General features: G+C 37.2%; 1 protein-coding gene across 1 annotated transcript in view; it reads right to left on the bottom strand.

Moving 5' to 3' along the window:
* LOC123253501 (short-chain dehydrogenase/reductase family 16C member 6-like) overlaps window positions 1-13,243 on the bottom strand; it is a 52,527-nt gene extending 39,284 nt beyond the window's left edge. The window contains exons 1-2 of the mRNA XM_044682688.1: window positions 12,923-13,243; window positions 950-1,081 (exon numbers count right to left, since the gene is read on the bottom strand). Coding sequence (XP_044538623.1) covers window positions 950-1,081; window positions 12,923-13,243 — 453 coding nt within the window. The remainder of the gene's footprint in view (window positions 1-949; window positions 1,082-12,922) is intronic.
* Window positions 13,244-13,680: the final 437 nt, after the last annotated feature.

Genomic DNA, 13,680 nt, shown 5'->3' with positions numbered 1-13,680 from the left:
TCTTTCTCTCTCTCTCTCTCTCTCTCTCTCTCTCTCTCTCTCTCTCTCTCTCTCTCTCTCTCTCCTCTCCTCTCCTCTTCTCTCTTTCTCTCTCTCCCCCCACCCTCCCTCCTACACACACACACACACACACACACACACACACACACACAAAACATTAAAGAAAATGAAAATGCCAAAAAAAGCCTACATTAGGGACTCTAAAAACTGTAGGTACTAGAGATAACAAATGAATATATATGAATAAATGTATATACATTTATATATATTTGTATGCCCTTTGAACCTATATTCTATTAAACTTTACTTGAAAAACTTCTTCGTGCCCTATGAAGAAGATCATACTTTGTACTTTGTTTGAAATCGTAAAACTTAACTGTCTCTGTTATGTTCCCTCCTTATAGTATGCATCTTCATCAACTGGGCTGGGAAGAATTATCAATTAATCAAGTATTTCCTAATGAATCTCCCATCCCACTTGCCCCTCAGTATCATATGTCTATTATATATGTATATATGTATATTCCTTCTCTTTTGTGCTGTCACAGATTTTCTGATTAGCATCTCCCTACCATTCAATCAAATCTTTCAGATATTTTTTTATCTTTCATGCAATATCTGTAATACATATATAATCCCTCTTTTTGTACAGGGAATTTCTAGCTAGCCTAAGAAGACTTATAACCTAATTAGAGGGAGAAGGGAAAGGGAATCATGTGTGGGACCAGACCTGAAGAGCTTTGTGGTATTAAAGTGAAATAAGATAAATCTATAAGGATTAGATGAGATTGGGTAGGGATGAGACTAAACTGGATCACTGGTAACTGGTCTGTCAATCTAAATGTATCCCTATTAGATTTTTCATAAATGAATGGTTATAAACAGATATATTTAGAGAATGTAATTAACTACTTTATCTTTATACTTGAAAAGAAAATATAAAGTTTACCCAGATATGAGCAAAGGCGTTTACAAGAAAAGATTTTTCAATATGCTCATCTGAAGTCTCAAGGAATGATTTTCCTGTTACAATTCCAGCATTGTTGATGAGAATGGTAACATCACCAACTTCTTTTTTGACCTGAATAGGAGAGGAAACAAATATAAGTAATATTATCCATTACTTAAATGTTGTTCTAAGACTTTGTCAGTTGCTACTCAATTATTATATATCACAAGATCAATACATAGAACTTAAGGTCTCTCTGCCAATCTAACCCCCAAGCATTTCTTTCTTCTAAACTCCCTGATGTAGCATCTATCTTTGGGCCATCCCTCCAATTGAGTGTTAGTGGCTACCCCTAAGGTTCAAGATACTTTGTTGGTCTACACTCTTTTTAAAAAAATTTTAAACTCTTACCTTCCGTCTTGGAGTTAGTACTATGTATTGGCTCCAAGGCAGAAGATTGGTAAGGGTGGGCAATAGGAGTCAAGTGACTTGCCCAGAGTTACACAGTTGGGAAGTGTCTGAGGCCAAATTTGAACCTAGGACCTCCCATCTCTAGGCCTGGCTCTCAATCCACTGAGCTACCCAGCTGCCCCCTGGTCTACATTCTTAAAACCATTTGCTCACAGGTCTTGGCAATCCATTTACTTTTCATAGATAGTAAGTAGACACAATTAATTCAAGACAAAGGGGTTTACTGAGATGACAATGTAAGAGCAATAGGAACCAAACATTCCCATCAAAAATCTGGGGCACATTCTCTGTCAATTAAATGCAGCATCTTTTGGAAGAAGGAACATGTATGGAGTATGTTATCTAGGCTATCATAGATTTTTTAAATTAGTAGTTATCTTCCTGTCATTCAGTACAATCTCTTTTCTTTTTCAAAAAAATTTCTCATTTAGTACTATGAACCTGATAAACATGAACAAATATGAACATTTCCACATCTTATTTTCTACAATACAATTATAATATACAATACATGTGACTTAGACAACTCACATCTGTAGCCCTGGAGGGTTCTGAAGTCCTTTCCCTCTTTGGGTTGTCCTCCCACTGCTTCCTCTGGGTACAGAGTCTCTGATAGGTACACTGTTCAAGCTAAATTCCCTGGGGCTGTACCTCTTCAAGATAACTTCCTGATGGCCAGGTCTATCACTCTTCTTGACTCACAGAACTCATCCTCCTAAGAGATTTCTCTGCTCCAACTGCCTTCCTAGAAAGTATATCTTTCTCTTTGCAGGGCAACCTGAGATATAATCTATACTTTTGCTAGGAAATGGATAAGTTGTCCTCTAATAGTACCAAGTTTTATTGAAGAACATCTTTGTGGACCCTGTAAAGGGGTAATAGAGTATAGAAACATTTTTAATTTTATTTAAAATTTTGTCCCCAGTAGCTATCTTTATATTCTATAATTTTATCAACTGCTTTGGGGGAACAAATTTATTCTGGGGTTGGCTGATCAAATTATCTTCTCAGTGTATTCTTCTCTTCTATCCCTCTGCAAATCCACCTAGGTACTTTGGCTCATTTGCCTATATTTCTAGTTCTTGATAGGCTTCTAGTGACTTAGGGTTGCTCATGACAGTTCTTTTGAGAACCTTCCACTAGAGTCAAACTTCTTCACACTTTGAAAAGGAATAGTAGAATATTGATGCTTATTTATATTTCATATGAGACCCAAACAACTTATTCTCCATTATGTAATCCTTCAATTCTGTAAGACAATATAGTACCAAGTTTTTTTTTCTCCATTACTTACCCAGCTAAAGTTCTTTGGACTTCCATCAGGCCTTTGAAACAAGCACCTTCTCTCTCTCTCTCTCTCTCTCTCTCTCTCTCTCTGTCTTTCTCTCTCTCTCTCTCTCTCTCCATATATATACATATATATGTAGTATTTGTGTATAAATATATAGTATTTGTGTCCCTCATGCTTGCAGTAACTGGCACACAGTTGGTGTTTAATAAATGTTTATCAACTGACCAACTGACTTCATCAACTACACGGAGAGGAAGGAATTCATCAGGGCTTCCTGATCAACTCCCTTCTTCTCCAACACACCTATTCCTGTTGAAAGTATTGTAATTCCTCCAGCCTCCCAGGTTTGTAATCTTATAATCTTCTTCAGTCCCTCACTCTTCCTCATCCCACATGTCTAAACAATTGATAAGATTTGTCATGTCTACCTACAGAGATATTTTGTTAAATATTCTTCCTTTTCTCTCCTCACACAGTCACCACCTTAGTTCAAGCCCACCTGGAGTACTGCAATGACTTGGTTTTTATACATCATTTTGTTTCCAAACCACAATATATAGTGTGCATTTAACAAATGTTTGCTGAATCAAATAAGATCAAATTGCATTAAATTAAGTTGAATACCTGTGGTAGATAAGAATAGTACCAATTGTCCTGGCTAGAGCAATGACTTCTTAATTTGTCTCTTTTGCCTCATATCCCTTGTTACTACAATCCATTCTCCACAGAGCTGTCAAAATGATTTTTCCTAATGCAAGTCAGGGCCAACTCTACTTACCTTCTCAATAAAATCCAGGCACTCTCTATTTCCTCTAGAATCAAATACGAACCCTCCTGTCAGTCTTTTAAAGCTTTTCCTAATTTGTCCCTAACGTGTTTTTCCAGACTCATTATATATTATTAATCTTCTTTCACTTTTGTCCCAGCCAAATTGGTATCTTCTCTATTTTTCATACATGATTCTCTATATACTATTCTAAGGCCTTTCCACTGGTTTCTCCTTCTTAGAATCTGTAGCTTCCTTTAAGACTCAATTCAAAGCTTTTCAGTAATATCAGGAGTGAAGCAAGGATGCCCATCATCACCAGTATTATTTAATATTGTACTAGAAATGCTAGCAGTAGCAATTAGAGAAGAAAAAGAAATCGAAGAAATTAGAATAGGCAAGGAGGAAACAAAACCATGGCTCTTTGAAGAAGATACAATGGTATACCTGTGGATTCCTAGAGAATTAATTAAAAAACTAGCTGAAGTAATTAATAGCTTTAGCAATGTTGTAGGATATAAAGCAAACCCACAGAAACAATTAATATTTTATATATTACCAGTAAAGTCCAATGACAAGACATAGATAAATCAATTCAAGTTTCACCTTCCATAGGAAAACTTTTTTGATTATTCCAGCTATTAGTGATTACCCCTCTAAAGCTACCTTGGCTCTACTTTGCATGTAGATAGCTTGCATGCACACACATAGACAAATAGGATACACAGGCACACATTTCTTCTTCATTAGAATGTAAATTATTTGAGGGTACTTTTTCTCTGACTTTTTTTCTTTGATTTCTCAGCACTTAGTATAACTCTTAGCAGATAAAATGAGAACATAATAATTATTGATTGATTCCCTTCAACTGTTAATGCCTTTCCTTCTTAAATACCTGGTATTTATTTTATATTTATTCTGCATATGTTTATTTAGTATATACACATATATTTCTTATCTTCCTCAAAAGAAAGTAAGATCCTTAACCAGGAATTACCAGTTTTTTGTCCTTTATCTCCAGCCTTTAATATATACATGTGTGTATGTGTATATTTGTTGGTTAACTAGTTCAATTTGAAAATAAATTAGTATTGCTGATGGACAGATCTGTATCGATAAAGTCAGTTTCCTCTTTGGGAATTCTTTACACCAGTGAAATCACAGGTCTAATATTCACCCCCCACACACATACACATTTATATAACTAAATTGTTGGTAAATGAAACAATAGCCTGCTTGCATTTTCTTAGGAAATGAATAATTACAACAGAGTTTTTCTCTCTCAGAATGACACAATCTATTACCACTACACAAATATCATTATTGTTCATCATCAAAGCTCTCATAGGTGTTGTTCAAAGCTATAACCAGTCAGACAATTCTTTCTATCTATCAGGAACCCTTTTACTGTCTGACACTGATCCTCTGTCTACTTTAGTCTCAGACTATGGGATTCTATTATTCTAAGACTCCCTCCCCAAATCTATTGCTTTGTCAGGTCAAGTTACAATTTAAGCTCTTAGAATGTGAGAGCAGAAAAGAAGCTTGGAGATAATTTGGTTCAGGAGTTCTTATTCTGGGATCTGTGAACTTTATTTTTTCAAAATTTGAGGACCTTTTCAATATGATAGGCTTCCTTTATAAGTATTTATATGAATTTTATTTTATGCATTCAAACCTTTATTTTGAGGAGCCCATAGTCTTCACTAGCTTGCCAAAAGAATTCATGACACACAAAAATGGTTAAGAACTCCTACTGTAGAATCTGCTGATGTTTTTTCATAGTAATTCTTACCTAATATGTGGTTCTCTACTGATAGGGCATCATGACTACAGTGTATGACTCATGGGGAAAAGAAGATGAAAAGAAACAGCATATTTTATAAGATATCATAGAGACCACTAAGAGAGATTATTCCAGCTGTTTGTCAAGGAAGAAGGACCAGGATTTAAGGCCACTGTAGTTGAATGGGTTTGCATAATCGAGGTGTAAAAGTTGTCATACTGAAACAAAATGATCATTATGAGTAAAAAGACCTTATTTTGGGGGTGACTTTGGACTAGAAGACATCTAAGTTTCTCTTCTAGTACTAATGACTGTGATAGTGTTCCTTTATGAATGTTAAGAATTACATGTATGGGGGCAGCTGAATGGCTCAGGATGGGAGGTCCTAGGTTCAAATTTGGCTTCAGACACTTCTAGCTGTGTGACTTTGGGCAAGTCACTTGACCCCCATTGCCTAGCCCTTACCACTCTTCTGCCTTGGAGCCAATACATAGTATTGATTCCAAGACAGAAGGTAGGGGTTTTAAAAACATTTTAAAAAAAAAAGAGTTACATGTATGTTGCGGCAACTAGGTGGTACAATGGATAGAGCTCCAGGTTTGGAGTTGGGAGGATCTGTGTTCAAATGTGACCTCAGATACTTTCTAGCTCTGCGATTCTGGACAAGTCACTAAACTCCATTTCTGTCCTCAATAAGACAGAAAGTAAGGGGATTATTTTTGTTTGTTTTTTGTTTTTTTTTTTTAAGAAAGAAGAAAAAAGAATTGAAAATAAAAACAGACCTAATTATGCTAACTCTGAGATTTGATGTTCTTCAAGGGTCCCTCTGAGGTTTGCTTCATCATTTTCTCGATATTATCATAAGGTGGTAGGTCAGATCGATAACAGATACATTGAGAATAGGAACATGGAAGGGCATACCTGTTAGCTTCCTGTTTAGCAGGTCTTTCCTCATCTTTCAGGCAGTATTATTCAATTGGTCAGTCAGTCAAGAATCAACAAGCTTTTATTAGGCACTTACTATGCCTGAGTGGCTATCTACTATTTTCTGTCTCGCAGTAATGACAGACACTGTGATCAGGAGTCCTCCCACAATGCCAAAGTTGTAATTAATGACCTTGACCAGGGGGGCCAAGCAGGTTGCAGTTCAGGAGATATTATTGACAACCCTAAGGGAGCTATCTTATTTTTCCTGGTTGGTTCTATCATGAAGATAGAGGCATCAGCAGAAGGAGCAGAGATAATGACATTATTTAGTTCCCATTCAGGTGAGCTTTAGCTTTTTCCATGGTATTAAAGACACTAGGGGAGTCTACTACATACTCAGCTCCTGCATCTATTAGTAGGATCATACTTCTGAAAGGCAGTATTAGCATTTTCAGTGATCACCAGCTTTTTATTCTCAGCCTTGAAAGTTCTCTTGAATTTGCCAGAGACAGACATATTAGAACATATAAATCATAAAATTAAGGTCTGCGATGGGGTCCTTGATGACCCTGACATTCATTCTGCTTGAGTAGAATGTAACACTGATTACCAGGAGCCCAATATAGTCAAATCCACTGACTGATCTTTATTATCATTTTGACTCAGAAATGTGGTTGCATCAGAAATTGGCACCAAAGCTGGGAGAAGAGCTGAGATGTGACAAAGAATTTAAGAGTTGGAAAGCATCTTAGTTCAAAGTCCTTTTTTTTAAAATGAGGGACTGAGGCTTAGCAAATGAATGACAAAAGGTGATAGAGCCAGCTGGTGGCTATGCTAAAATCTGTGTTCTAAAACAAAATGGTGGCAGGAAAGATATGAAGCTGAACTGTGATTTGAAAGATGTTAAGTATATAAGATTAGACAGTATGTGTTTTAGGGTTATGTTTTGGTAAAACAGAGTAAGGACTGAATTTTCAAACTAGGACCTTACATACTGGAGGCACAAATAAGACATTAGAAGGAAAAGCTTGGTATCTTGGATTACATTAAGAGACACAAAGCACAAGGAGATCATAATTTTGCTATATGGTGCTCTTGCCAAACCATCTTTGGATTATGGAATTTGGTTCCTGATGCAATATTTTAGGAAACACTATGATAAACTAGAGAATTTTTGGAGAAGGGCAACCAGGATGGTTCTCATTATGTGAGGTTCAGTTTATAAATAAGGGATATTTAGCTTAGAGAAAAAATTAATTGAGGAAAGGCTATCAAATGAAAGAGAGATTAAAATTGTTCTGTTTAGTTTTAGGGGACAGAAGCAAGTGGTAGGTAGAAACAACAACAACAAAAGATAATTGACTTAAAGATGAACTTCTCAACAATTAGAATTATGCCAAAGTAGAATGGACTGTTTTGGGAGATAGTGTCTTTCACTTGAAGTATACAAGTAAAGCCTGGATAATCACTTTTGGAGTATTCTGTGTAGAGAATTCTTTTTTAATATGGGCTGGACAAGATGACCACCACTGAGGTCTCTTCTGACAGATTCTGAAATTCTGTGATTCCCTGAATTGGAAATTTATTTCAGTCCAAACTGGTTTTTATGAAGAAAAAAATATTTTTTTATGGCAGTAAGTTTGCCATGCTTATTCTTCACCAAGCTGAAGGCAGTGCCCTGATATGTCCTCTTAGAATGCCTCCTTGGAGTTCAAAGCTGTGGCTTGGTGAAAGTACACTAGTAGAGTCTTCCACTGACTGAGGCATTCAGGTTATTCCTATGTTTTCTTCTTTGAGCACATAGCTCCAGGTTCTGTCTACCAAGTGCTTTGGGTAGAAAGTGTCAGGGTCAGCTGTTAGAGGGGGGCCCTTTTGCCTCTGTGAACCTAGCACCTCTTAGCACATCCACAATTATGGTGTAATTGTGTGGAAAGGATAAACATTAAGTAGATATATTTCGTATTTCAAGATAGGTCTGTTGCAACAAAGACTAATGGAAAATAGGATAGATTCTTGGTAAGTGAGACCATAGTACTTCACAATCCATAGGTTCACTACCTGACTAAGAATCATTATGCAATTATATAGGTACCTATCATGCATTTGATAGATTAGTGTTCATTATTCAGCCTGTTGATTGTCTGGTTTTGGGTGACCCAACCTTCTTCTCCTGGGTGTTCCTTAAGAATAATATTCCATCTAGCTTATCATTTAGATGTAGATTTGGCTGCCTATATAGTGTTTTGCTCTGGGAAGCAACTCCTTTCATTAGTTATCTACACGTAGGAGTCATTGTGCAAAAGGACAATGAAAGAGAGAATTGGGGATTAACAGAAGGTATGTTTTTTGTGGGGCTTAGAGCATTGCTCTCATTGTACATTGACAAATAAGAGCAGGTTAAGAAAAGGGAACTGGAAATCATGCCATACTGTGCTTAGCGGAAGGCCATTTAACCTGGAGAAGGAAAGACTTAAGGGGAGATGTGATTGACATCTTCAAATACTAGATGTGTTGTCATGTGGAAAAGGGATTAGATTTGTTTTGCCTGGTCTCAGAAGGCAGAAATAAGAGCAATGATGGGGATTGCAAAATGTCATATTTTGATGACATAAGGTCAAAAAAGCAGAATAGGCTGCTTCAGTAGGTCATGGGTTCTTAATCATGGGAATCTTTATATGGAAATGATGTATTAGTATGTGAACTAATGCAGAATGAAGCAAGCAGAACTAGGAAAGCAATTTATGCAATAACATCAGTATTCTAAAAATGAACGAGAAGACTTTACTAGGTTGAAAAAAATGAAATAAGCAGAACCAGAAGAGTAATTTACATAATACCATAAAACACTATAAGGACAAATTACTTTGAAAGCTTTAAGAACTATGTTCATTCTTTTTTTTTAAATTTTAAACCCTTAACTTCTGTGTATTGACTTATATAGGTGGAAGAGTGGCAAGGGTAGGCAATGGGGGGGTCAAGTGACTTGTCCAGGGTCACACAGCTGGGAAGTGTCTGAGGCCAGATTTGAACCCAGGACCTCCCGTCTCTAGGCCTGGCTCTCAATCCACTAAGCTACCCAGCTGCCCCCCAACTATGTTCATTCTTGATTCCAGAGGACTGGATGCTGAAACAGGCTATCCATTACAGAGATTCTTGCTTTTTTAATTTTATTTTTAATATTTTAATATATTTACATTTATTTTATTATTACTCTGTAGTCTGTCTTTCCCCCCATTTTGTCAACTCCCTATCCCCAGGCATTATTGAAGAATATGATCATTCCTAGATTCTGGGGCATATGCTTCTTAACCAACTGATAGATTTAGGGTGCAGAAGGAGACATATTTTTGTCATCATACAATATCATACAATACATCATACAATACAATCATCAAGGGATATCATTTTGCTTTACATATATATTTGTATATATGACATATACATATTTTGGAAGAAATTTATTTTTCTTTTCTTTTTTCCCCCCAGTGTAGTAGGGGATTGGAGGAAGGAAAAGAGTTTTTTTTAATTGAAAAATAGAGAAGAGGGGGCTGAGTGCTATAAATATGAAATGTTGTATGACTTTTCAGGTGAAGTTGTATTGTATTTGGGCAGCTAGGTGGCTCATCAGACAGAATGCCAGACTTGGAGTCAGAAAGCCTTTAGTTCAAATGTGATGTCAGATATTTACTAGTTAGATGGTCCTGGGCAAGTCACTTAACTCTGCTTGCCTCAGTTTCTTCATCATGTCAAATGAGCAGGAGAAGGACATGGTAAACCACTCTTTTTTTTAAAAACCCTTAACTTCTATGTATTGGCTCATAGGTGGAAGAGTGATAAGGGTGAGCAATGGGGGTCAAGTGACTTGCCCAGGGTCACACAGCTGGGAAGTGTCTGAGGCCTAATTTGAACCTAGGACCTCCCATCTCTAGGGTCAAACCACTCTTTGCAAAATTCCTAAAAGGGGTCATGAAGAGTTAGAAGTGGTAGAAAACAACTAAACAATAAACACTGTTTTATTTTGTCACAAGAGGCCTATCATGAAGTGGATATAATCTGTAAATGTATGTATGTAAAAACAAAACACAAATCTGAAAGTACTCTCCTTGTCCCTTCCCCAAAGAAATTGAATAATCACTTCAGGGATGTTGCAGAAGGTAATTCTGTTCAGATACTCCTTGGGCTAGATGCACTTTGGGGGTTTGCTACATTTCTGAGATTCAGTATCTCTAAAAGAGCATCTTTTCTGTTATATTACATTGTCTTAGGAAGGTAATGACATCCTTATTCCTAAAGGTATCAAGTGCAGGCTGAATGAAGGGTGGTACAGATAGCATTTATGCTTCAGCTACTTTAATAGGGGAATTAGGCTAGTAGGTAATAAACTAGTTGTTGTAGGGAATTAAGGCAAGGTAAGACTGTAATAGAGGGTAAGGCAGGTATGGGACTAAAGGCAGGTAGGGAGATAAGGCAAGGTAATAAGGGAATAGTTAAGTAAAGTTGTGATAAACTGAGGTGGTAAGGGACTAAAGGCTGGAGGTAATAAGGGACTAAACCAGGTTAAAGTGATAATTGGGGATAAAGGCACTGTGGATAGGGGTTTGTGGATCCCTAAGGCAGTAAAGTGGATAAGGAGGATACAATAGTGGAGCAAAGGGAGACACAGACTGGGTACACAGGTTTGAGTCAGAGACACTGAAGGGAAACAGACTGAGCCCTTCAGGTAGGAAGGGCACTTCTACAGACAAAGGTTAGGGCTAGCCAGGAATGGCTTGAAACTGACTATAAGGCTTTCTAGTCAGTTTCTCAGGTTCACAAAGGAAGAGTCCAGAGGAAGTATAGGGATTACCACTTCCTTTCAAAATGGATGCCTCCAACTCCCTCAGGACCCAGAGAGAATATTGTTCCTTTCTTCCCTTCTCCCTCTCTTATCAATCAATTAATGAATTAGCCAAAGGTTTTATTAAGTGACAAACAGGGTTTATTGAGTTTCAGGGTTGATTGTAAAGGACAGAGGGATGCAAGGTAACTCTAACAGCCACCTAGGGAAAGCTTCAGGTGGGGGAGGGAGACAGGAATGTGAGACTGAGAAAGGACCTGCCTAACTCAGCCCAAGAGGTTTTGTTGCCTAAAAGGGGTAGGAAGGTTGGATACAATGATTCAAAAGATAATTTGTATCAAGGGAAACTCCACTTGACTACGGGGAAACTAAATCTACAAAGTTTGAAAGCTACCACCCAGATCCACCCTCCTTTCAAAAACCCATAGAAATTCAGGAAGGGAAAATGATAATTGGAATAGGGAAGGTCAGGGAAATCCAAAGGAAACAGCTAGGCTAACAAATCTTAAGAGAAAAGCTGCAGAATATAGGCCAGGTTTCAGTCCAAAGATAGAGCTCAGTTAACCCTCCTACTCTCATCGAGTCTCCAGGATCAACTGCCACTAGTCAGGGTTCTAAACCCTTTTCAACTGTCAGAAATTCTGCAGTAAGGCTTTGCAGGGTTACTATGCACTATTTTGCACTACACTACCAAATGGATTTAATGGTCTCTGGAGTCCCTATCGATTCTGAATCTATAATTCTGTGAAAGGATAATGCTAATTTTGATGAGTTGGTTTAAAATATATCTATATAAAACAAATATTTACCTTATTACTTTAAGAAGTCCTAATCATTTTCTACACCATAAACTTTCAAATACTCCTTGAGTCTTTTCTTCTCTAGTTCCTTAAACTGAACCTCATATGGTACAATTTTAGGGTCCTTCACACTCAGAGCTTTGGGAGCATTTGTTTATTGACTTAAAAAATTTAATTTAGAAGAATAAAAGATCAAGAATAACAAAGGAATTCATTAAAAAAATTAAGGAAGGAAGTCTAACAGCTCCAGATTTTAAATTGTATTACAAAGTAGTAATTATCAAAACTATATGGTACTGGCTAAGGTTCCTTCTTTCTGAGAAGACACACTTTAAAACAGGCCCAAAATTTAGCCTTTTAATTCCTCTCAGGCTCATAACCTAGAAATCATCCTGGATTATTCATTCTTTCTCACCTGCCTTACCCAAACAGTTGCCAGAGTCTGCCATTTTCACCTCTACAATATCTCTGGTTGAACACCCCTGCGTAACATTTCTCCGATACCCACTCTTTTTTCTTCTGACAGTGCCACCACTTTGGTGCAAGCCTGCATCACCTCATGCTTTGATTACTTATTGCAATAGTTTGCTGGTGGGTTTGCCTACCTCAAGCCTTGCCCCACTCCAATCCATTCTCCATTCAGCCACCAAAGTGATTATCCCTAAAGTGCAGATCTGTGTGATCATGTCACCCACTCCCCACAAAAAATCCTGATATTATGCAATGATATTATGCATATGTATATATATGTATATATATATATATTTAATGCATTTCCGAGTTTCTAAACTTTTTTTCTCTTCTGCTTGTCTCATGCCATCTGTGGCTTTTGGAAAACTCCCTGAAAATTACCACTTTATCTTAAGTCAAATGATGATATATCGAAACCACAATGGGGAAAGTTACGATATGGAAGGGATACTTGTATTTTTTTTAACTTAATTCCCCACCCTTCTCCCACAATAATTTTAAGGGGATTGGTGCAAATTTTCCCCATCCTGAAAAAAAGCCTAGAGGCTTCTTTCTCTCTTCTAAGATTATAACCAGGTGATCAAATTCAGTGATATATTGGATAAGAGGTATACTAGATCTTACCTGCTCTGCAACTCTGTAGATTTCGAGTCTTTTGCTGCAGTCACATGTGTAGGCATGCACTCCATTTGGGCTGTGTTCCCTGGCCAGCCTACATGTTTCAGAGAGACCTTCTTGATTAATGTCCCAGAGAACTACAATTGCTCCCTGACGGACAAATTCTAAAGTCAGTAACCTTCCCAGGCCACTTCCAGCTCCTGTTATTAGCACAATTTCACCAGCAACTTTCTTTTTAGGTCTTGGAATAATATGGAAGATTAGAGACTCTAGAAAATAATAGATGAATTTCCCCAAAAATATGCTTGTATCTTTGAAGACTTCCATGTCAGTCGTTTGAAGATGGGTGTTTCCTAATAATTAGAAAGGAAAAGTTACCAAGTATAGTGGAAGATGAAGAGAAATTACAAAATGGACAAATGAGATAAGCCAGGTTATTGTGAAGCGATAAATCTTTTCTTTAGTTGGGTCAAGAAAACATAATTTCTTAATATCCTCAAGAAAATAGCTTCTTAATATCATCAAGAAAATAACAATTTTTTTAAACCCTTACCTTCTGTCTTAAAATCAATATTGTGTATTGACTCCAAGGCAGAAGAGTGGTAAGGGATATGCAATGGGGGTTAAATGACTTGCCCAGGGTCACACAACTAGGAAATGTCTGAGGTTAGATTTGAAACTAGGACCTCCCATCTCTAGATCTGGCTCTCAATCCACTGAGCTACCCAGCTGTCCTCAAGAAAACAACTTCTTAATAATGTCAT

The sequence above is a fragment of the Gracilinanus agilis genome, chromosome 1 (genome assembly GCF_016433145.1).
Source record: "Gracilinanus agilis isolate LMUSP501 chromosome 1, AgileGrace, whole genome shotgun sequence".
Taxonomy (NCBI): domain Eukaryota; kingdom Metazoa; phylum Chordata; class Mammalia; order Didelphimorphia; family Didelphidae; genus Gracilinanus; species Gracilinanus agilis.
Note: the sequence above shows the minus strand (reverse complement) of the source record. Positions and strands in the feature narration are given on the sequence as shown.